Genomic DNA, 24,406 nt, shown 5'->3' with positions numbered 1-24,406 from the left:
AGAAGTGGTGTGATATATTTAAGATACTGAAAGAGAAAAACCGCCAACCAAGAATCCTGTATCCAGCAAAGCTGTCCTTCAAATACGAGGGAGATCTCAAAATATTTTCTGACAAACAGACAATGAGAGACTTTGTGAACAAGACACCTGCCCTACAGGAAATACTAAAGGGAGCACTACAGGGTGATAGAAGACAAGAGTGTGTGGTTTGGAACACAATTTTGGGAGATGGTAGCACAACAATGTAAGTACACTGAACAAAGGTAACTATGAATACGGTTGAGAGAGGAAGATGGGGAGCATGTGAGACACCACAAGAAAGGAGGAAAGATAACGACTGGGACTGTGTAACTTGGTGAAATCTAGAGAATTCAACAATTGTGATAAAATGTACAAATATGTTCTTTTACGAGGGAGAACAAGCAAATGTCAACCTTGCAAGGTGTTAAAAATGGGGAGGCATTGGGGGAGGGATGCAATCAGCATAAACTAGAGACTGTAACTAATAGAATCATTGTATTATGCTTCCTTTAATGTAACAAAGGTGATATACCAAGGTAAGTGCAGATAAGAGGGGGGGATAGGGAAGGCATGTTAGACACTAGACATTGGTGGTATTGTCTGATTCTTTATTCTACTTTGATTTAAGGTTATTTTTCCTTTTGCTGCTTCCTAGCTGTCATTTTTTTGTTTTTCCTCTTTCTTTTGCCTCTCTACCTTCTTTGACTCTCCCTCCTGCCTTGTGGAAGAAATGTAGATGCTCTTATATAGATAGTGGTGAAGGTGGTGAACACATAAATGTATGACCATGCAGAAAACCATCGATTATTTACTTGGGATGGAATGTATGGTGAGTGAACAAAACCATATTAAAAAAAAAATGGGTTGATGACAAAACCTTGAGGGCAATATACTTAGTGAAATAAGCCAGACACATTAAGACAATTATTACAGGGTCTCACTGACAGGAACTAATTATAATATGTAAACTCATAGACATGAAATATAAGGTACCAAGATATAGGACGAGGCTTAAGAATGGGGAGTGGTTGCTTAATATGAGGAGAATGTTGAATTAGGATGAACTCAAATGTTTGGAAATGAACAGGGGTGTTGGTAGAAAGATGTGAGAATAACTAACAGCGCCAAATGGTGTGTGAATGAGGTGGAAAGGGGAAGCTCAGAGTCATATATGTCACGAGAAGGAAAGTTGGAGGTCAAAAGATGGGAATGTATAAAACTGAATCCTATGGTGGGCAATGTCCATGATCAACTGTAGAAATATTAGAAATTACTTCCATGAACCAAAACAAATGTATGACAATACAATTAGAAGTTAATAATAGAGGAGCATATAGGGAAGAACTATATACCTATTACAAACTATATACTACAGTTAGTAGTATTTCAACATTTTTTCATAAACAGTAACAAATGTACTATATCAATACTAGGAGTCAACAATTGAGGGGGGTTGGTTAGGGATAGTGGAGGATTAGAGTTTCCTTTTCTTTTTTTCTTTTTTCATCTTTCACTTAATTTCTTGTCTGGAGAAATAAAAAGTTTCTAAAAATTGAACAAAAATTAAGTGTGATGGATGCACAGCTGTATGAGGGTACACAGGGGCAAGTGATTGTACACTTTGGATCTTTGGATAATTGTATGGTATCTGAACAATCTCAATAAAAATGAAAAAAAAACAAACAAAAACAAACAAAAAAAAAACACAATGAGATACCATTTTACTACCCACAGAATGGCTACAAATGGAAAATTACAAGTGTTGAAGAGGATATGGAGAAATATGAACACTATTCATGTTTGATGAGAATGTAAAATAAATTTTGAAAAATTAAAATCTTTGAACATACTCTTCCATTCTTCTTGAGTTAGTATTGTCATCCTCCATGGCACATTTATAATATCACAAGTATGCAGTCACCTAAAAATGGGAAGGAAATATTGATTAGTTTCAGGGAATGTTGTATGACATTCCAGTAATTTCTAAGCCCTTTCGTTAAGAGAAAATTAAAGAATTGCAAAAACTGTGGTTTATCTCCCCTTTTTGCTTAATAGAGCAGTCCCAGAGATGAAAGAACTGTTGACATCTCATTTGGTGTAGGTCTATCAAGTAGTAAACTTAATTATTGGTCTGTCAAAGCTGAAGGTAAATCTTAATCCTCTTGTTAAGGTAAATTAATGTCCAACAAGGTTTTGTTTTTTTTTTAAATATTCATTTTATTGAGATATATTCACATACCATGCAGTCATACAAAACAAATCGTACATTCGATTGTTCACACATAGTTGTGCATTCATCACCAAAATCAATCCCTGACACCTTCATTATCACACACACAAAAATAACAAGAATAATAATTAAAGTAAAAAGAGCAATTAAAGTAAAAAAGAACACTGGGTGCCTTTGTCTGTTTGTTTGTTTTTTTCCTTCCCCCATTTTTCTACTCATCCATCCATAAACTAGACAAAGGGGAGTGTGGTCCTTATGGCTTTCCCAATCCCATTGTCACCCCTCATAAGCTACATTTTTATACAATCGTTTTCAAGATTCATGGGTTCTGGGTTGTAGTTTGATAGTTTCAGGTATCTACCACCAGCTACCCCAATTCATTAGAACCGAAAAAGGGTTGTCTATATTGTGCGTAAGAGTGCCCACCAGAGTGACCTCTCGGCTCCTTTTGGAATCTCTCTGCCACTGAAGCTTATTTCATTTCCTTTCATTTCCCCCTTTTGGTCAAGAAGATGTTCTCCATCCCACAATGTCGGGTCTTCATACCTCCCCAGGAGTCATATTCCACGTTGCCAGGGAGATTCACTCCCCTGGGTGTCTGATCCCACGTAGTGGGGAGGGCAGTGATTTCACCTGACAAGTTGGCTTAGCTAGAGAGAGAGGGTCACATCTGAGCAACAAAGAGGCATTCGGGAGGAGGCTCTTAGGCACAATTATAGGAAGGCCTATCCTCTCCTTTGCAGCAACAGTCTTCCCAAGGGCAAGTCCTGTGGTAGAGGGCTCAATCCATCAAACCACCAGTCCCCTATGTCTGTGAGCACATTAGCAACCATCAAGATGGGGCAGCCCAGTAACCCTGCATTCTCCACCAGCTCCTCATGGGGGCTCTGCATATTTTTTTCCTTGTTTTTTTTTTTTTTTAATTAACTCTTTTTTTTTTAATCAACTGTATAAAAAATAAAAATTTAAAAAATTTAAAAAACATACAATAAAAGAACATTCCAAACAGACCATAACAAGGGAGTAAGAAAAAGACAACTAACCTAAGATAACTACTTTACTTCCAATATGTTCCTACTCTACCCCAAGAAAGCAGCCTAACATAGCCACATTTCTGTAAACTTCTTCCTACTATATCCATCAGAAATTAACAGACCATAGTCATTCGTGGGCATTCCCAGAACGTTAAATTTACCCACAATGGCTTATCTGTTCTCATTGGATTATCTTCCCCCCTTCCTTAATTGCTCTCTATCACTAGTTCCCCTACATTCTACATTATAAACCATTTGTTTTACATTTTTCAAAGTTCACATTAGTGGTAGCATATAATATTTCTCTTTTTGTGCCTGGCTTATTTCACTCAGCATTATGTCTTCAAGGTTCATCCATGTTGTCATGTTTCACATCATTCCTTCTTACTGCTGCGTAGTATTCCATCATGTGTATATACCACATTTTATATATCCACTCATCTTCAACATGGTTTTTTTTTTTTTTTTTTTTTTTGTCATTAAGAAATAATTTTTTATTAAAGAGGTCGTGGGTTTACATGACAATCATGCATAAAACACAGGATTCCCATACACCACCCCACCACCACAACCTTGCACTGGAGTGGAACATTTGTTATAATTGATGATAGCACTTTTTTGTAATTGTACTTTTTTTTAAACAGTAGTTACCTTTGTTATAATTGATGAAAGGTTATTAAAATAGCACTATTAGCTATCATTCATAATTTTTTTTTTTTAAATCATCATTTTATTGAGATATATTCACATACCACGCAGTCATACAAAACAAATTGTACTTTCGATTGTTTACAGTACCATTACATAGTTGTACATTCATCACCTAAATCAATCCCTGACACCTTCATTAGCACACACACAAAAATAACAAGAATAATAATTAGAGTGAAAAAGAGCAATTGAAGTAAAAAAGAACACTGGGTACCTTTGTCTGTTTGTTTCCTTCCCCTACTTTTCTACACATCCATCCATAAACTAGACAAAGTGGTGTTTGGTCCTTATGGCTTTCCCAATCCCATTGTCACCCCTCATAAGCTACATTTTTATACAACTGTCTTCGAGATTCATGGGTTCTGGGTTGTAGTTTGATAGTTTCAGGTATCCACCACCAGCTACCCCAATTCTTTAGAACCTAAAAAGGGTTGTCTAAAGTGTGCATAAGAGTGCCCACCAGAATGACCTCTCGGCTCCTTTTGGAATCTCTCTGCCACTGAAGCTTATTTCATTTCCTTTCACATCCCCCTTTTGGTCAAGAAGATGTTCTCCGTCCCACGGTGCCAGGTCTACATTCCTCCCTGGGAGTCATATTCCACGTTGCCAGGGAGATTCACTTCCCTGGGTGTCTGATCCCACGTAGGGGGGAGGGCAGTGATTTCACCTTTCAAGTTGGCTTAGCCAGAGAGAGAGGGCCACATCTGAGCAACAAAGAGGCATTCAGGAGGAGACTCTTAGGCACAAATACAGGGAGGCCTAGCCTCTCCTTTGCAGCAACCGTCTTCCCAAGGGTAAAACTTATGGTAGAGGGCTCAACCCATCAAACCACCAGTCCCCTATGTCTGTGGTCATGTTAGCAACCATGGAGGTGGGGTAGGCGAATACCCCTGCATTCTCCACAGGCTCCTCAAGGGGGCACTACATCTTTTTTTTTTTTTTTTCCCCTTGTTTGTCTTTTTTCTTTTTTTTTTTTTTTTTTTTTTTTTAACTTTCCCTTCTTTTTTCAAATCACCTGTATGAAAAAAAAAGTTAAAAAGAAAACAAACATACAATAAAAGAGCATTTCAAAGAGACCATAGCAAGGGAGTAAGAAAAAGACAACTAACCTAAGATAACTACTTTACTTCCAATATGTTCCTACTCTACCCCAAGAAAGCAGCCTAACATAGCCACATTTCTGTAAACTTCTTCCTACTATATCCATCAGAAATTAACAGACCATAGTCATTCGTGGGCATTCCCAGAACGTTAAATTTACCCACAATGGCTTATCTGTTCTCATTGGATTATCTTCCCCCCTTCCTTAATTGCTCTCTATCACTAGTTCCCCTACATTCTACATTATAAACCATTTGTTTTACATTTTTCAAAGTTCACATTAGTGGTAGCATATAATATTTCTCTTTTTGTGCCTGGCTTATTTCACTCAGCATTATGTCTTCAAAGTTCATCCATGTTGTCATGTTTCACATCATTCCTTCTTACTGCTGCGTAGTATTCCATCATGTGTATATACCACATTTTATATATCCACTCATCTTCAACATGGTTTTATGGTGTCTTTTATTGTATTCTGATTTTTAAATTGGTAACCTCTATACAATAGATTTCTTTTTCTGTATTCTAATTACTAGTATATTTAATTCAATCATTCCATTCTTCTGATCTGCCAGATAACAGAATTTATTGCACCTGAAGTTAGAACATCTGAAATTGTACTTAGAAAAACTATAACTATCCTGGAAATCAGCTTAATAGTGCTATGAAGATGGTACCCCACCCAGGTAAATCATAGCCTTTTAGTAATTAATCTTCTTGAAATGAAGTTTACAATAAGCAAATTCTCTATGGAGAATTTTGTTCTATACTTACTAGCAAATGGTATGTTTTCAGCGTGACTTTGTCCACAATAATGAGACCCTGAAGCGGATGGTACAAGTATGTCTCAAGCAATAAAAATCTTAAATGTAAAGATTCAATCATATAAAACAAAATTTTTATGTAAACTGAGAGAAAAAATGAAAAGAACCTCCAAAATAGCCAAATTTTCTGATGCAGGGGCAGTCCTAGGAAGAGGCATCAGAAAGTGAAGCAAAATCGTTTTTATTTTGTTGGGTTGTTGTTTCTTTTTGTTTCCTTTTTTTTTTTTTTTTTTTTTTTTTTTGCTTGGGTCATAGGTAAAATGTGCTTGGCATAGAAAAGATAGGGCTGTGCTTATGAAGAATCCAGTGCTTTCATGCTGTTCTTTTTCTCATTCCCCATGCTAGAAACCCAGGAGTCATTAGTACCACCTCTTTCACTCTTGATATCAGCATTCCTCCCAATCTAAACTGCATCCATATCCTATGGATTTTACCTCCTATTTCCATATCCCCAACACCACACTGGACCTAATTACTGTTTCTTGCTTGAACTACTCTTTTAAGAGCCTCCAAACTGGAAGTGATCTTTTAAAAATTAATGGTCTTTTAAGACTGAAAATCTGATCACATCACTCTCCTGCTTAGAACCAGTCAATGGATTCCTGTTGCCTGAGGACAAAGATTGAAATCCTTAATTTAGCCATTAAGATCTGCATATTCTGGCCCTCTGTTCCTCTCCAGACTCAGCTAGCACTGCCTTCTCTTTGCTCTTTTGGCTCCAATATCAATTGGCTTCCCTCAGTTCTTCTACTGAATCATGCTCCTTTCCAACTCAGGGCCTTTGCACATGCTATTCCTCCAATTTGAACCACTCTTCCCTTCACCTTTTAAAGTCCCACTGACCCAGGAAGTACCAACTTATATCACTGGCTTTTGGTAGGCATCTTCCATTTGCTTCTCCAGATCCAATCTGTACCATTCTTTGTGCAATGAGAGACTGACCTTTATGGACTGCGTCACTGGAAGTTCCAGAATAAAAGAATAAAAGAGTGTGGTCAGGATCCCCCCACCCCTGCACACACCCCTACCCTCACACCTTCTGTGCCAGATCATAATATGTTGGCTAAGTTCCCCTATTAAAGGCCATGGCTTCTGTCAGAAATCCTCTCCATATTGTTCTCTCCCACTGGGTATAGGTTACTACTTCTTTTCCATGTCTCTGGGGTCTGAACCATCCCTTGCAGTTTCACTCCTGCCTACACCTTTGTAAACAGACCCATTACTAAAATGCTCCTCAAATTATTAGTGTACCAATGGTTTCTTAACAGGGCACTGACTGATACAGTCACCCACTACACACATACATATATTCATATATATACAAGTAACCACAACAAAAGTTTCTGAAAACAGCTTACCTTTACCATGTGTTATACATTCTATTATTTTCTATTCTACCATATTTTGTTTAAAAGTTATTCTGATCTTGATCTACTAATGAGTAAAAACCTGCAGTTTAAAAAATGCCTTAAATGACACTTCCCAAGTATGCTTTTCTTGATCAAGATTCCTCTGCTCAAGCACTTATAGCACTCTTATTTTCCTGCCGAACCCTCCTACAATTTGTACTGTTTATGTTAGTTCCCCACCTCACCCCCATCCTCCTCAGACTGCAAGTTTCATGAGAGCAAGAACCATGACAATGATGCTCACTACTGTACTCTTAGTTTCAGGCATTGTACTCACTAAGTACTTACGGAATAAATGAACAAATGAATGAAACTCACACTTCATGTGTTATTCCTCCCAGGAGTACTTATATTTGGAACCATGAGAAATGAATAGTGGGATTTCCAGTACATGTATGGGACAAGAGAAAGTTTGATGGGGAGGGGGCTATAAGATACATAAACTCTATCCTGATGTATTTATCAGAGGATATGATTTTAAATGTGACTTATGTACAGATCTATTCATGAAACCCTGAAGTCATTCTTTACTTAGCTCTCACTAAACCATCAGCAAATCATGTCAGATTTACATTTAAAGCATATTCAGAATTCCAGTACTCATCACCCCTGTCTACAAACCATGTCCTCTCAGCAGCAAAATAACAAGAGCTTCCTAATTATCTTCCTTTCTGATATTCTTGCCTCCCTTCAGACTTATCACAGTGACTCTTAAAATGGAAGTCAGATAAGAGTCCCTCCTCTGTACAAAACTTTTAAATAAAAGCCTCTTTTATGGTGGCTGTCAAACTTCATTTTTCTCCATAGACGTTATCATCTTCTAACATACCATATATTTTACTTGCTTATTGCCTGGCTGTATGTCCTAGGATATAAGCTCCATGAGGGCAGGGGTTCCTGTTTGCTTTGTTTACTGCAGTGTCCTCTGTGCCGAGAACAATCCTTGGCACATGGTAGCCATTCAATAAACTATTTGTTGAATAAATGAATGAATCCATAAGACAACCCAAATAAAGGCTGAATAATTAGGAAATGCAAATCTCTGATGTCCACTAATCCAGCTCCTTCCAGTCTACAAGTATTTACCGAAGATCTATCTTATGTATGAGCACGGTGCTGGGCGCCCTCGGTTTCAATCTGGCAGCTACATAAGTCATCCTAAATAGGCAATCCTCCTCACCTTCAGTGTCAAAGCGAAGGATGGAGGTATGAACTTACGTAATTTTTTGTAAGGGATAAAGGAGCAGAAGGAGGAAGGAAAAATGATGAAAGAGAAGGAATAGGCTCCTCTTGCCTTCGTGCTCCCGGCCTTTCTCTTCTAGATTAGCGTAGGATCCGAAAGAGTCTCCGTTCGCCCTACCCCGGTGTGGTAGGAGAGAAACACACCCCCATGTTCGGGAATCAAATCTGGGGTATCAAGGCCGGGGGAAGTCCTGCAGTCCGGTTTCTACCTTTCCACTTACAGCACTCCGTCACGCGGGTTCCAAACTACGGCGTTTCTATGGAAACCCAATGCTTTTGGGGGGTCCTTTTCTTCTCCTCCTTCAGCTGGCCACCACTTTGCCTTCTTTTGTTCCCAAATAATACATGTTGCAGCTTACAAATATGAAAAGATTTGATAATAGAATTTTAGTGTGCTCTTGGATGAGACTTGTTTCAGTCAGAAGACGACTTCTGATGCTTGTTTTTCTGGCGGTCGCGGAGATGCCTAAATTGGGGGCGAGGCAGAGAGAGTGTTATCCCACAAGGCCACGCGGTGGGTCCTCACCCTTCTTTTTCCGCCATCTTGGAGCCTGTGGAGGTGTGTGAGTCTCTGGCTCCTGAAGTTTGGGGTCAAATTACTCGGGCAGGCTCTTTCACGTACCTCGGCGAGGCAGCACTGCGTCTCCGAGGCCCTGCCAGGCAGTGATTTCTGTGGATTCCAGTAAGAGGGTGGACGGGATGGAGGAGATACGGGACCGATGGTGCAGGACCACTGAAGCTTAGAGAACGGGTGCTCGGGTTATCGGAATTGCTTCCTGGGCTCCAACGGACTGACGTAGGTCCGTCTTTGGGTGCTGAGTTGAGGCAGTGGCTTTTGTAATCTGGGTTGATTTTCCGTTTGCTTCCACTCCAGACCCAGCTCTGCTTTTCCACAATCTCCCTTTCCTCAGGTTTCTTCCCCAGCCAGTGTGTCTTCTGCGTGCTTCTCTCCATCCGTGATGAATCTTCTTTTTTACCTGAATTTTTGTCTACAGCTTTTTCCCAGATTTCCAATTAGAGTTTCTAGGAGTTCAAGCGTGTTTTTTGCCACCTTCGTTTTTCTTTGACTTACTCATTTATCTTCACTTTGGAATTTACTTAGATATCAAAGACATTCATTGAGATTTGGCTGTCTTTTCAGACTGTGCTTCATGTAGACATTGTGGCATAATTATGTTTCGCCATACTCCTATATGAAATGTTGGTCAAAAAGGTATTTGCCCAACACGCTTAAGGAGCATCGTGGAAGAGTTGCGTTGCAAGATTTTAAACGGAATTTTCCTTTTTGTTTTAAGGCTTGCTGGGAACAGGACTTCTAAAACGGCAAATATGTCTGGAAGGTACGAGTTTTAAATATAATTGCTTTGTACTTGTGGGGTTTTTTTTTACTAGACATGAACTTCCGTGTGAGCTTAAAACTGGTAGGCAAGAAAATTAGGTATTATCGGTAACTTTTGAGTGGGAGTCACTTCAAGTCCAGTCGTTCTAGTGGTTTGTTGACGTTGAGCGAGATCTGTTAACAGCATATGATTAATGTTGTATAATTTGTGTTTCTTAGGTTGTGGTCCAAAGCCATTTTTGCTGGCTATAAAAGGGGTCTTCGGAACCAGAGGGAGCACACAGCTCTTCTTAAAATTGAAGGCGTTTATGCCCGAGATGAAACTGAATTTTATTTGGGCAAGAGATGTGCTTATGTATACAAAGCAAAAAAGTAAGTTTGTGGTATTGTTACGCTTTTGAATTTTTATTTGTGGTCTTCATTTTCTTATTAAAAGAAGAATAAACTATAGATGTTGGTAAAGTTATTGGTATTATGGTTGCTTCTGCTTTGAGTCTTAAGGAACTTCATGGAAGGTTATAGAAGGATGTTATTTTTGTAGATGATGGATTTAGGTATCTTAAGCCCTTGGAAAGATTATAGTTATTCATTGTTTCAAGGAAAGAGCTAAGTCCTTATACATTGATCCTTTTAAGGGTTTATAGTGTGCTTTTCATGTACTTTAATTCATTTTGTTGAATCCCTGAAACTATTTTTTTATACATGATTAAAGATGTTACATGTCTAGAACAGTGGTTCTTAACCTATCCCCAACCAATGAAAATCTCTGGGGACATGCTTTCATCCTCCTTCCCCCACTTCACACCTCCATACTGCCAAGGTAATCCTTTAAAATTATAAGTCACATTATGTGTCTGTTGCTCAAATTCAGTAGTTCACCATCTTTTTCAGTAAAAGCCAAAGTTTTTAAGGAGCATCTAAGACCCTGTGCAATCAGGACCACTGTTTTCTTTCCAGTTAGAATTTATCCCTTAGTCTCTTTTATGTCTTTCCGCAACCCAAGCAGACTCCCTTTTCAGATCTTTAGCATGTGCTTTTTTCTCTGCCGGGGTTGGTCTGCCCCAGAATCTGTATGGCTTGTTTCTTTACCTTCCAGTCTTTGTTCCATTGTCACCTCAGTGAGACCTTCCCTGGCTATTTAAAACTGTGGGTGTGCCTTCTATTTCCTTATACACAAATATCATCCTAATACTTCTCCCCCTTTGCTTTTTACCCCCCTAATATTAGAGCTATTACGGTAATTAAAGTATGACGTCCTATATGTATTTGTTTATTACTTGGTTATCCTGTGGAAGGAATTTTTCGCTAGTAAACTGCTGTATGCCTAGCATTTACAAAAGTGCTTGACATACAGTAGGTGTTCAGTAAATATTTGCTGGATGAATGAGCCCAGGTATCCTCCCCCACCCAGTTAAGTGATTAAATGGGCAACCAGGGTTGAGAGCCACTGATCTAGAAGTCACCTTGAATTTGTACCAAACTATATTAGTTACCTGAGTTCTCATGCCCCTCTCATCCTCTTTTAAAATCAGCAACACAGTGACTCCTGGTGGCAAACCTAACAAAACCAGAGTAATCTGGGGAAAGGTAACTCGTGCTCATGGAAATAGTGGCATGGTTCGTGCCAAATTCCGAAGCAATCTTCCTGCTAAGGCCATTGGACACCGAATCCGTGTGGTGAGTACAATTATTAACAAATAACCTTTGGTTTAGTTAACCAAATAGTTAAACTGCTGTGATTCTACTTTGTACAATGTTATCAGTCGATTATGCTGTAATATTAGTGACCACTCTGGAAATGATGAGTATTACAACACATCTGACTCTTGCAAAAGTGTTCAAATGGATTGTGCCTAGATTTTAGAATTTACTAACAATGCCTGGGCAAAACATAGTATTTAATGCAACAGTTTTCTAGCAGATTTTTCTTGGGCACCAAAGTAAGTGCTAGAAAATAAAAAATTCAACCCATTTTTCTTGGAATAATGCTTAAGAATATTTTCACATCTCATCCTCATGTCAGTTTTGTTCAGAGTAGGTATTACTAACCTTAATTTTATGGATGAAGAGAACTGTTGCTCATTTTTCTAGGTCCCAGGACTCTGGCCCAAGTCTTGGAGCCCAAATCCTGTGCTTCCCTCAAATAGCTCCTGTTTTTTTTAGTTAGGGTTCATTTTTAGGAGACATGGCATATTTTTGAGGCCACTGGATACTGTTAAGCCTTGTTGAGGGTTTTTTTAAATTCTGTCATCAGAAAAAGCAAAATTAAATGGACTCAGAACTAATTTTTAAAGAGTGCTGCTAGTTTTTTGAGTGCTGGTTCTTATCAAGACATGTTTCCAAGAAACTGAAGGCTGTAAAAAACCTAGTTCCTTTACCCCCAGAATGTAATGAGCCACTGGATGCCTTTCAAAAATGACTATAATGGGAAGATGGGAAGGGACTTGTCAATTTCTGGTTCTAAATAAACATGTAAATTTATATATGGCATTCACCTAATGCTTTATGTATTCTTTTTTTCCTTCCCCAGATGCTGTACCCCTCAAGGATTTAAACTTTATTGAAAAATAAATAAATAAAATCACGGATTTGTTCTCTTGTATTTTTGTTAATGGGCTTAAAAACTTTTTGTCCCAATTTGAGTTACTTATAAGCTTAAGATTGTGGAGGTTATTGGGCATTGAAATGGAAAAGGGCCTTAATTGAAATCCACTAATTTCTTTATAGAGTGAAGTTGGAAACCTAGATGTGTGTAATGGGGGTTATAGTTTTAGAATATAAGAGGACTGTGTGGGGGTTTTAATGAGAAGAGGATAGAATGAGCAGAGGGCAGTGGGAAGGATTTTCCTGAAAGGCTTTATGGTGATGGAATACTTGAACCTGACTTTGGAATGGTTTTTGACCAGTGAAGTAACCAGACGTTTTATAATCAGTTGAAATACACCTGCCAGGAAACTTTCCCAGATTTCCACCTCCAAATGGATCTTCTAGTCTCATAACTTGGGTTTCAACTTTATTACTCTGGCTTAGTATATGTAGTTGTTTTCCTCATTAGATTGAGAGTAAGTGAAGGAAGCTTAAATTTACCTTCAATGGCCTATTAAAGCAACTTATAATAGTAAGCACTTGTTCAGTGTAGATTGTTTAGGAGAAATCTGAATGGCGATTGTTGGCAACAATTTGTAGTGTGGTTTTAGATTTTTAATTGAGGATGCAATAGTAACTTTTATTAACAAAATTTGACCTTAATACAGTTTGATATATGTGTATTTGGGTTCTCTGAGAAGCTGACCTCAAAGGATTAGACATGCAAAAGAAAAGTGTTAGGGGGAATACCTCTGAGCATAAAGGGGAGGGCATGTGGAGGTTAGGGAGGTCTGACACCTTTGAAGGACAGAAGGAAAGAAAGGATTTCGTAGAATTGCATAGCGATTCTAAGAATTGTTCCAGCAGTCCAGTTCCAAAGTCTTCCAGCCAAAGTTGCCACTGGAGGATTCCCACCATGCTCAGATATGCTAGCAGCATTCTTCATGAAGTATGGCCTTGAAACAAGGGGTGGACCCAAGGTATCAGCAGTTGGTGCTACTGGTCAGCTGTTCTCCAGAACTGAGCAATGGGTTCATTTCATGGTAACCACAAGTTGGAAGTTGGTTATTAGGAACCTAAGGAAATTGAGCTTGAAAATCTGGGTCAAGGGCAGAAAAGTGCCACTCTTGAATTTACTCTATTGAAATTTAAGTATCTTCTGTCTGCATCAAAAAGCCAACAAATCTGGTCGAAAAGCTGCTGTAGTTCCTACTGTGTTCTGCCAGTTGCGTAGAATGTGATCAGTATTCGGGGTAGCCAGGGAAAGAGGCATATAAAGGAATTCTTATGTGATGTAAAACAATGAAGTATGCTTAGGGGCACATTTCATAAAAGGAACTGTACAAAGAAGGCATTTGAAAAGCTGTATTCAAACTGGGTCACTGACCTATTGGGGGATGATTGGGAAGCTGGTCTAGAAAATTAACTTCCAAATTATGAAAGATAGTGTATTATACTATGTTAAAGATTTTAGACAATATTGTCCTTGAATGTAATAAGGGTGTCCTTGATTTCAAGGGGTGACTATAATCTTATTTTAGAAAGGTCCCAGTGACAGCCCATCGTGGACTGAAGGGGAAACCAAGTTGGCATTGCAGTCTTGGAGGTTTTTGAGCACTGAAATACAGATCCCATAAACATTAATTTTAAAACCAACTGGTTGTGGTTTTGCTGACTGGGTGGGTAATGATGCATTTACAGTTGAGGAACCAGGAGATGCTGGCTTCATGAGGGCAAAGAGTTGAAGTTGTAGGATGTGCAGCTGTGGACATGTCCAGAAAGATGGATGGGTATTTCCGGAAAGGCATACAGAGAAGAGAAGAAATCCTACAATGTCTGACACCTTTGTAGGAGTTCAGTGAGTATGTGATACTCTGAATGGGATAGAAGGCAGGAGAGCAATGGATGGATAAACAAGTGATAGGCACTCGAGAAAAGAGAAGGCTGAAAATTCTTAGGATAACTTGAGCAATTGGTGTGCAATGACTAATGAGCCTTGTATGCAAATAAATATTCTCAGCTGAGATGTTGCAGCTTTTCTGCTCCTGTACTGAATCTTTTGTGCACTGTCATTGAAAAAGCCTCTCCCTAGCATGACAGTTCCTAGTATAGTAATTTGTAATATTCAATTCCTGTTGGATCAGTGCCTCCAGTTCCTAGTTCTAATTTTCTGTTTCATGAGCTACAGGGAGATTTGTTCCTATTTTTATTATACAGTTCCTCACGGCTCGATTTTGAAGGTAGGGTTTCCTCACTGGTAAGCATCCAATCAATCTTTTCCTGGGTTATGCAGTTGCAATTCTTGGTTAGATAGAAGCTAAGGGTTGGGATTGAATAAAATGGAAAAGAAAACATTGATTTTAGGAATGAACTTTGGTTAAGAAATGGGCCTAAAATTGGTGGCTTAGAAAAGAAGTAAAAAGGGAAATTCTATTCCATTCACCTTTTACACAGCGCACTACACTGTAAAAGTTTTTGCAGCTGTTTCTATGTGCCTATGTCCTGAGTGAATGAATTAAAGATTGAAAATTTGGCTCAGAAAAGGCTCCCCGACTACTCACTACGCTTTCTTCCCATCGCCTTATTCACGTGGGCCGCTAAAGGGCATTTATTGGCCGGCTTCGCGCAATGAGACACGCTGGACGTGGTCGCTGCTCTCATCTTCCGCGGTAAGTTGTTGCGGATGACGCCAGCCAATGGAAAAACGTCTTTCCGGTGCCTCGTTTCTCCACCTGCCCTGAGTGGCTCGGGGGCGGAGCTGGCGCCTGGTGCGCAGGCCACACGCACTCCATGGTAACGACGCTCGGTTCAAAGATGGCGGCTGAGTGGGGCGAAGGAGCGGGTTATCCTTGTTCAGGCCCGGGCCCAAGCGGGTGGCGCTGGAGCGGTTCCTTGTGGGTCCGAGGCGTTTTACTCCTGTTGGGCGGACTCCGGGCAAGCGCCACACCTTTTCCTGTCTCCTTGGGCAGCTCCCCTCCCTGCCGGCACCATGTCCCCTCCGACGCTGAGGTAGGGCGATGGAGGGGAGGGAGTGGGTTCTGTGAGGGTAAAGTAATCCGAGAGAGGCTGGGATAGAGAGTAGCGATTGGGAGGTGTTCTGGAGGAGAAAACGAAACTGAGGCCGAGATTGAACTCTTAGCGGGCTGTGACCTGCTATCAACTCCCTGCGCGGAGCAAAGTGGCTTAGTTTTACCCACTAGGCACTTAGAACGGCATCACTGTGCTGGGCGGGGAGCTGTTCTTAGCTGATAGCACTAGCACACTGGTTTTCAAATTTGAGCGTGCATCTGAATCACTTGAAGGACTTGTTAAAATAGATTGCTTCACTTTCTGACCCAGTAGGTCTGAGGTGGGACCCCTGAATTTGCATTCCAGGTTTCCAGATGACTGCTGATGCTGCTGGTCCAAAGGACCGGACTTGGTCTAATGGTTTGGGTAGAAATTGATAGGAGAGCCAGATAAAGGCGTTGGAGGGATAGTGGGAGTTCTCCGGAGACAACGTTCAGGTTTATTTTCAAGTTATCTCATCACTTTGTTTGCTTGACCCTGTACCTTGCCCTGGTAGTGCCTGCCTCCTTCCTACACCATTTTTTCTCCCTGTCCAAATTGTTTCAGTCTCTGTTTCAGTCCCTGACCTTAAGGCAGCCTGCTAAAACCATCCCATCAAAGTGTTCTTTCCATTTCACAGCGCTTCTTACCTGTACTCTTTTACGGGACTTAACCAAGTACTGCTCTATGGTTATAGCTTGTTTTTCAGGCATGTCTTGCTTTCCCAGTTACATTGTAAGGTTTCTCCCGTAAGGTTTGTGTTATATTTTGATTCCTCTGCCCAGAGGTGGGCCCACAATAGACATACCGTCAGTAATCCTTAAAGAAAGAAGAGACAGTACCTGGTTTAAGGCTGCAAATTTTGATTGGTTTTGTAATTTGCCTATGACTTTAACAAAAAAGAGTCACCTAGAAATTTGAAGTTCAGCACAGAAATTTAAGGCCACTCGTTTTTGTGGTAGTTTCCAAAAATAATTTGTGCATCCTGTTAAATACCATGTGAGCCAAAATATTAAGTTTGGGGCTTGTAGCTGTATTACAGCTTTTATCATGACGCTGCATTTTGGCGGAATTCTTTTAAAAAAAAGTATTTCCTCAAAGTTCTGTACTTGGATCTCTGAGTTTGGATTAAAATAAGAGAAAATAGTTCAAAGAGCTGTAAAATCTTGTGCTAGAAGAAACCTTAATAGTTGTTTCCTTCTAGTGGTTGTTTCCAGTGTACGAATCTCCAGCCAGTATTTCATTATATACATAGATAGGAAACTTATTTTCTCCAAAAGCAGCCCCTCTCGCTTTTGGAACTCACTGTTGTTAAAGTGCTTTTTCAGAGCTGAAGACTTTCTTCCTGAGACTTCACCCACTATTCCTGTTTATGCCTTTTGGCTGAACAGACTTCAGATATTAAAAGCAAACTATTAGTTTTTTTCTTGACAGTTATCATCCATAATACATTTTCCTGGTTCCTCATACAGTATGTAATAGTAAGTCCTAACTATTCTCATTGCCTTTGCTTTAACCTGCATGCAAAGTACAGGCAAGAACTATTCACTGCTCTTATACTGGAATCTCATTTCTGTTAAGTACTGTAAGAAGTTACAGTAACTTTTGGTGAACTACAAAACACTTTGACTCATTTAACTTTTTCTCAACTAAAACCTTGAAGTATTTTTTGTCTTAGTTTTTATTATGGAAATTTAAATAAAGAAAAAACCAGAATAGTGTAATGAACCCCCACAGACCCATCACCCACCTTCAGCATTTATCAACATTCAGCCATTCTTGTTTCATAAACCTACTCATTTCCTATTCCTCCCACTTGAGGTTGTTAGGTTTTTTTTAGGTTTTTCTGTGTGTAAAATGTATATATATTAAATGCAACAAATACATCCATACACATCCACATAAAGCCCACAATCCTATCACCGTATAGTACATTTCTATCTCCAGAAAGTTCCCTCCTGTTCTGCGTCAGGCATTCTCTCCTGTCTATCCCAGGTCACTACTGATTTTGTTTTACATTAGATTAATTTTGCCTGTTCTAGAATTTTCTTCATATAAATGAAATTATGCTGTATGTATTTTTCTGCATCTGGCTTCTTTTGCTCAGCATATTGTCTGTGAGATTCATTCATGTCATATGTGATGGTTCATTCCTTTTTATTGCTGAGTATTCCATTGAATGACTAATGCCACAATTAGTGGTATTAGGCCACAGTTATGTCATGAAGATGTTCTTCAGTGTTTTCTTCTAGAAGTTTTATAGTTTTAACGTGTATTTTTAGGTCTATGATTCATCTCAAATTAATTTTTATGTATGGTGTTAAGTAAGGTGGTAAAGAATCTCTCTTTTTTGCTGACCATGTTTTATTTGTCCTTTTTCTTTAAACAGGATAACCAAAGATGTAGACAGTATTCAGTAAAATAAAATGAAACAAATTTCTAAGCGTCTGTGATGTCACATACTACATTTGACCTAATTTTATTCATGCTTGCCTTGGGACAGGAAATAGATCATTCAGTAAACTCGTACAGTAAAAACAAAATATATTGTATCATGTACAACTTTTAAACTACAGTAATGATGTACCTTCTTACTTCCATGCATACAAGTCTAACCTTAAAGTTTGTTTTAAAAAAAAAAATACAATTAAGACTTGTAGGAGCATTTTATAGTAAAGTAATTCCTAATTTTTCTTTGTAGATAGATCAAGCACCTCCAAAATACAAATTCCTATACACAATGAGCGCTTTACTTTAAATGAACACTCAAGTAAATTAAGTATGTGGACAACCTTAGAATAAGCTGACATCATATATTCAGCTAGGTAGGCAGCAAACCATAGTGCCAAATGGAAAAAGTGTATTTGCAAATAAATTTCAAGAACTAAATTAACTTTCTATGATTAAATACAGAAAATATACTGATTTGCTAAAATAAATAAGATGTGATATATTAACATTTCACTATAAAGAATGCATACCAGAACATTTATAAACAGTGAATGAATCTTAAGAACAGTTCATTATAATAAATTCTGTCTAAATAGAACTGCATATTGTGATGCACTATGGGTGGTATATGTTTTGCCACATACTTTTTTATTTTACTTTTTATTTTAAATAATTTTAAACTTACAGGACAGTCACAAAAATAATACAAATCCCATACAGAGAACTCCAACATACCCAACCCCACTCGGATACCTAGATTCACCAATTTTAACATTTTGTCACCTTTGCCAGATCATTTTATCTATCATATGTATCTATCTATGTATCCATCTCTATCCATTCATTTATCTAGTTTCTGAACATGTGAGAGCAGGTTGTATACATCATACTCCTTGAACACATAATATTTCCATGTACATTTCCTACAAACAAGAATATTCATTTACACAGTCACATTAAGTGCAGTTATCAAGTTCTGGTTATTTAACATTGATATAACTCTTACAGGTTTTTTTTTTTTTCCAATTTTGTCTTATGTCCCAATAATGTCCTTTTTGAGCCTTTTCTCTTCCATTCTTAGATTCTGTCCAGTCTCACGTATTGCATTTCATTATCTCTTTAGGCCTGCCTTCCACCCTCCCTCTCTCTCTCCCTCCCTCCCTTCCTTCCTTCCTGCTTTTTTTAATTGTGGAAACATATATACAACATAGATCCCCCCCATCGCAACCCCACCCAAGCATACCATTCAGTGCGATTAATCACATTCACAATGTTGTGGTGCCCTTACCACCATCCCCTATCCATTGCTAGAGCCTTCCCTTCACCCCAAGCAGAAACCCTACATTCATTTTGCATTAACTTCCCATCACCCCCTCCCAACTTGGTAACCTGTACTCTACTTTCTATCTCTATGAGTTTGCATATTTTATGATATTTTCATTGTGATTACAATGGGGCTTAAATTTAAGATCCAAAATCGATAACAATCTCATTTGCTTTGATACCAACTTAACTTTAATAGTATACACCCATTATGTCCTATACCCTTCTGTTTCCCCACCTTTATGTAGTTCTTATCACAAATTACATCTTTGTACAGGAGTCCCAACCACTGATTTATCATTACATTTTGTGCATTTGTCTTTTAGACTCTGTAGAAAGTAAAATAGTGGAATTACAAACCAAAAGACATCAGTACTGGTACTTATGTTTACTCATGTCATTATCTTTACCAGAGGTCTTTATTTCTTCATGTGGTTTCAGTCCATTGTCTAGTGTCCTTTCCTTCCAACCTGCAAAAAATTCCCTTTAACCTTTCTTGTAGGGTCAGTCTAGTAGTGAAAAAGTCCTTCAACTTTTGTTAACTTGGAATGTCTTAATTGCTCCCTCATTTTTTTTTTTTAATTTTGAAATAAATTCAAAGTTATAGGAACAGTTGCAAAAACAATACTAACCCCATACACAGAATTCCATCATATCCTGACCCCCCTCCCCTGATAGCCCAATCCACCAACTTTAACATGCTGTCACATCGCTATTTCTTTCCCTCCCTCCCTCTCTCCCTCCCTCTCTGTCATCCATCATCTGTTGCTCTGTCTTCTGAACATACAAGAGCTAGCTGCTCACACCCTTGAACAAACACTATAATTCACATATACACTTCCCATGAATAAGAACATACTTTTATGCAATCCCATTAAGCGCAGCTAAGAAGTACAAGAGATTCAACAATGATACAAAGCTTACATTCTGTATTTCCTTTTCCTTATGTCTCAACTGTGTCCCTTTGAGCCTCCTGTCCTCCATCCTAGATCCCATCCAGGGTCATCCTTGGCATTCAATTGTCATCTATTTAGACTGTCTTTCTTTTTGTTTTTTTTTCCTCAATTGTGGAAACATATATACAGCCTAAATCTTCCCATTCCACCCCCTCCCTAGCCTTCCATTAGTGGGATTAAGCACATTTAGAATGTTGTAATGCTATCACCTTCCGACCATCCATTACTAGAAATTTCCCTTCACCTCAAACAGCAACCCTACACTCATTTCTTAACTCCCCATTGCCCCTTCCCCCATTTTTCTTAACCCATACTCTACTTTTCGTCTCTACGGTCATATTCTGATAGTTTCTTTGTGTTTACTGTGGGGCTTAAAATTAAACTCTTAAATCCGTAACACTCTTGTTTTTCTTTGATACCAACTTAATTTCAATAGGACACATAAAATATGTACCTATACTCCTCCATTCCCCTACCTTTATATAGTTCTTGTCAAAAATTACATATTTTACATTGAGTTCAAAACCACTGGTTTGTCATTAGAGTTTGTGTATTTTATATCATGTAGGAAGTAAATAGTGGAGTTACAATTCAAAAATTATTGACTTCTATTTGTATTCCATTGTGGATGGAGAATGTGTTTTGAGTATGTTCAGTTGTTTGTTTTTTTCTTTCTTTGTTTTTTTAATTTATTGAGTCTTGTTTTATGTCCCAGCATATGGTCCATTCTGGAGAAAGATCTGTGATCACTAGAGAAAAATGAGTGTCCTGGTGATTTGGGATGTAAGGTTCTATATATCTCTGTTAAAATTCTCTATGTCTTTCTCCTTTCTTTGTTTCTCTGTTGGTAGGGCCCCCTTTAGAATCTGAAGTAGGGCAGGTCTTTTATTGGTAAAGTCTCTCAGCATTTGTTTGTCTGTGAAAAATTTAAGCTCTCCCTCAAATTTGAAGGAGAGTTTTGCTGGATAAAGTATTCTTGGTTAGAAATTTTTCTCTCTCAAAGCTTTAAATATGTCATGCCACCGCCTTCTCGCCTCCATGGTGGCCGCTGAGTGAGTAGTCACTACTTAGTCTTATGTTGTTTCCTTTGTATGTGGTGAATTGCTTTTCTCTTGCTGCTTTCAGAACCTGCTCCTTCTCTTCAGTATTTGAGAGTCTGATCAGAATATGTTTCGGAGTGGGTTTATTTGGATTTATTCTATTTGGAGTTTGCTGGGCATTTGTGCTTTGTGTATTTATGTTTTGTATAAGGTTTGGGAAGTTTTCCCCAACAATTTCTTTGAATGCTCTTTCTAGACCTTTACCCTTCTCTTCCCCTTCTGGGACACCAATGAGTCTTAAATTTGGATGTTTTATTTTATCTATCGTATCCCTGAGATCCTTTTCGATTTTTTCGATTTTCTTCTCCTTTATTTGTTCTTTCATTTTCTGTTCTGTGGACCTCTAGGACACTGAGTCATTGTTCAGCTTTCTCCAATCTTGTATTATGAGTATCCAGAGTCTTTTTAATTTGGCCAGCAGTTACTTTTATTTCCATAAGATCTTGTATTTTTTTATTTATTTTTGCAATTTCTTCTTTATGCTCTTCTAGGGTCTTCTTTATGTCCCTCTTATCCTGTTCCATGGTCTTCTTCATGTCTTTTATATCCTGTGCCATGTTTTCGTTCCTCGATTGTAATTGTTTGGTTAATTGTGCCAAGTACTGTGTCTCTTCTGATATTTTGATTTGGGTGTTTGGGATTGGGTTCTCCATATCATCTGGTTTTATCATGCATTAAGATTTCCTGTTGTTTTTGGCCTCTTGGCATTTGCTTTGCTTGATAAGATTCTTTCAAGTTGTTAAAAAAAAATACCAATCTAATTTTTCAGAAATACAAGTTGGTGGCGTACACTTTCTCCAGCTAACCAGCAGATGGCGTCTGCGAGTCACCTATACCCCTCCAGTCAGTTCTCCCCAACTCTGTCTCTGTGGTGTGTGGGGAAATGATTTTTATGGGGTTCAGTTGGTGAACTCAGTTTGGGTTTGTTGTTGGAGCTGTCCTCCCTGAATGTGGTGGGTGCGTCTGGGTGGTCAGGAAGGCAGGGCCACTTTAATATTCAAACCTCCCAGGTGTTCCTGGAGATTCAAGGCTGTTGCAAGAGTCTAAGCCTTCATTAGAGTTTTGCCCCAGATTTTCTGTGTCACTGACCCACAAACCACCGGCATTGACGTAGCGTCCCTGGGTTTTCCAAGCGGGCCCCCCTTCTCAGCTGTGATCTTCCAGGACCTCTGCTCAGGGAAGGCTGTGCTACGTCACTAGTGTGCGTCATCCCTCAAGGGAAGCCCCGGGCCGCCAGGCCATGCAGGGGCCCTCTCTGCCTGATGCAAAGATTAGCCTGTAATTCTTGACTGGTTTAAGTTCTGAATGAAAGGCAGGTAGTAGAGCTGGGCCCCACCCGTTTCCTCTTAGAGAAGATAGACGCCTTAGGGGGTGGTCATTAGCATTTCAGTGGTCTCTCTCTGCCTGTGCCACACCCCTGTCTGGGTCACAGAACTGGGAACTGAAAATGGCCAAGACTTTTTTCACTGAGTTGAAAAAGGAACAGAGCTAGTCTGAGGCGACCCTCTGGCTTTCCAAGGTCAGTCGTCACCCAAAGCCTCTGTCTACTTGTTGGGGATTTGTACCTCGTAGTGAGCAGTTCGCACTCACTAATTAAAACCCCAGTTGTAGCGCAGCTGAGCTATATTCGCTTGCTGGGAGAAAGCTTCTCTCTGGTACCACAAGGCTTTGTAGCTCGGGCTGTGGGGGAGGGGTCTCCCAATTTGGATCCGCAGTTCTTACTTATAGGTTTTATGCTGTGATCTCGGGCATTCCTCCCAATTCAGGTTAGTGTATGATGAGTGGATGGTCACATTTGTCCCCCTGCAGTTATTCCGGATTATTTACTAGTTGTTTCTGGTTTTTTTTAGTTGTTCCAGGAGGACTGCTTAGCTTCCACTCCTCTCTATCCCGCCACCTTGGATCCTCATCGTGTATTGTATTTTTCTTTTTTCTTTTATCTTTTTTATTCTTTAAAAAAAATTTTTTTGAGTAATGACTATGTTCAAGTACTGATTTGGTGATGAATGCACAATTATTTGATGATACTGTGAACAATTGTACATCATGGATGATTATATGGTATGTGAATATATCTCTATAAAATTGCAGGGAAAAAAATAAACAGAGGGATACAAGTGCTGGAGAAAACATGGAGAGAGGGATATACCTGTTCACTGTTAGTGGGGAAGTAGAATGGTGTAGCCTATCTGGAGGACAGTGTAGTGGTTCCACAAGAAGCTAAGTATGTGGGTGCCATAAGGTCCTGCAACCTCATTATTGGGTTTATACTTGAAAGATCTAAGAGCAGAGACATGAATGGACATTTGCACTCTAGTGTTTATGGCGGCAGTATTCACAATTTGCAATAGATGGAAGTGGCTCAAGGTATATCAACTGATGAACAGAATGGTGAACTGTGGTGTATGCATAAAATAGGATATTGAGCAGCTGCAAGAAGGAATGAAGTTGTGAGACTTGCAACTGGGTGACTGGATCTTGAGGACAGTATTTTGAGTGAAGTACACAAGAAATGAAAAGACAAACATTATAATACCTCATTAGTATGGACTAACTATAATGTGTAAACTCTGAGAATTGAATCTTTTTTTTTTAAATCTTCATTTTATTGAGATATATTCACATAACACGCAGTCATACAAAACAAATTGTACATTCGATTGTTCACAGTACCATTACATAGTTGTACATTCATCACCAAAATCAATCCCTGGCACCTTCATTAGCACACACACAAAAATAACAAGAATAATAATTAAAGTGAAAAAGAGCAATTAAAGTAAAAAAGAACACTGGGTGCCTTTGTCTGTTTGTTTGTTTCCTTCCCCTATTTTTCTACTCATCCATCCATAAACTAGACAAAGGGGAGTGTGGTCCTTATGGTTTTCCCAATCCCATTGTCACCCCTCATAAGCTACATTTTTATACAATTGTCTTCGAGATTCATGGGTTCTGGGTTGTAGTTTGATAGTTTCAGGTATCTACCACCAGCTACCCCAATTCATTAGAACCTAAAAAGGGTTGTCTAAAG

At 38.9% G+C, this 24,406-nt stretch overlaps 3 protein-coding genes across 8 annotated transcripts in view; 2 read left to right on the top strand and 1 right to left on the bottom strand.

Annotated features, from left to right (window-relative positions):
- Positions 1-8,813, bottom strand: part of IQCG (IQ motif containing G) — a 70,776-nt gene extending 61,963 nt beyond the window's left edge. The window contains exons 1-2 of one of the 2 annotated variants that reach the window (XM_037837420.1): positions 8,549-8,813; positions 1,872-1,942 (exon numbers count right to left, since the gene is read on the bottom strand). In XM_037837420.1, coding sequence (XP_037693348.1) covers positions 1,872-1,909 — 38 coding nt within the window. In that variant the 5' untranslated portion in view covers positions 1,910-1,942; positions 8,549-8,813. The remainder of the gene's footprint in view (positions 1-1,871; positions 1,943-8,548) is intronic. The other variant, XM_037837414.1, reaches the window with a different exon arrangement.
- A 273-nt stretch (positions 8,814-9,086) lies between these two features.
- RPL35A (ribosomal protein L35a) lies at positions 9,087-12,499 on the top strand. 3 transcript variants are annotated; one of them, XM_037841386.1, is made up of 5 exons: positions 9,087-9,131; positions 9,868-9,912; positions 10,131-10,283; positions 11,444-11,588; positions 12,442-12,499. In XM_037841386.1, the coding sequence occupies exons 2-5, from the start codon at positions 9,902-9,904 to the stop codon at positions 12,463-12,465; spliced, it is 333 nt and encodes a 110-aa protein (XP_037697314.1). In that variant the 5' UTR covers positions 9,087-9,131; positions 9,868-9,901; the 3' UTR covers positions 12,466-12,499. The 3 variants fall into 3 exon arrangements, with proteins under 3 accessions (XP_037697314.1, XP_037697400.1, XP_037697247.1); XM_037841472.1 differs by having other exon boundaries at positions 9,113-9,254; XM_037841319.1 differs by having other exon boundaries at positions 9,113-9,372.
- A 2,777-nt stretch (positions 12,500-15,276) lies between these two features.
- Positions 15,277-24,406, top strand: part of LMLN (leishmanolysin like peptidase) — a 147,714-nt gene continuing 138,584 nt past the window's right edge. For 2 of the 3 annotated variants that reach the window (XR_005217120.1, XM_037837379.1), the window contains exon 1: positions 15,277-15,506. Coding sequence is in view for 2 of the 3 variants with exons in the window: in XM_037837379.1 (XP_037693307.1) it covers positions 15,288-15,506 (219 nt within the window). In the remaining variant the exon portion in view is untranslated. Of the gene's footprint in view, positions 15,507-23,388; positions 23,437-24,406 lie in introns of those variants that run through there. The other variant, XM_037837390.1, reaches the window with a different exon arrangement.

This window comes from Choloepus didactylus, chromosome 1 (genome assembly GCF_015220235.1).
Source record: "Choloepus didactylus isolate mChoDid1 chromosome 1, mChoDid1.pri, whole genome shotgun sequence".
Taxonomy (NCBI): domain Eukaryota; kingdom Metazoa; phylum Chordata; class Mammalia; order Pilosa; family Megalonychidae; genus Choloepus; species Choloepus didactylus.
This window is presented reverse-complemented; position numbering and strand designations above follow the sequence as displayed.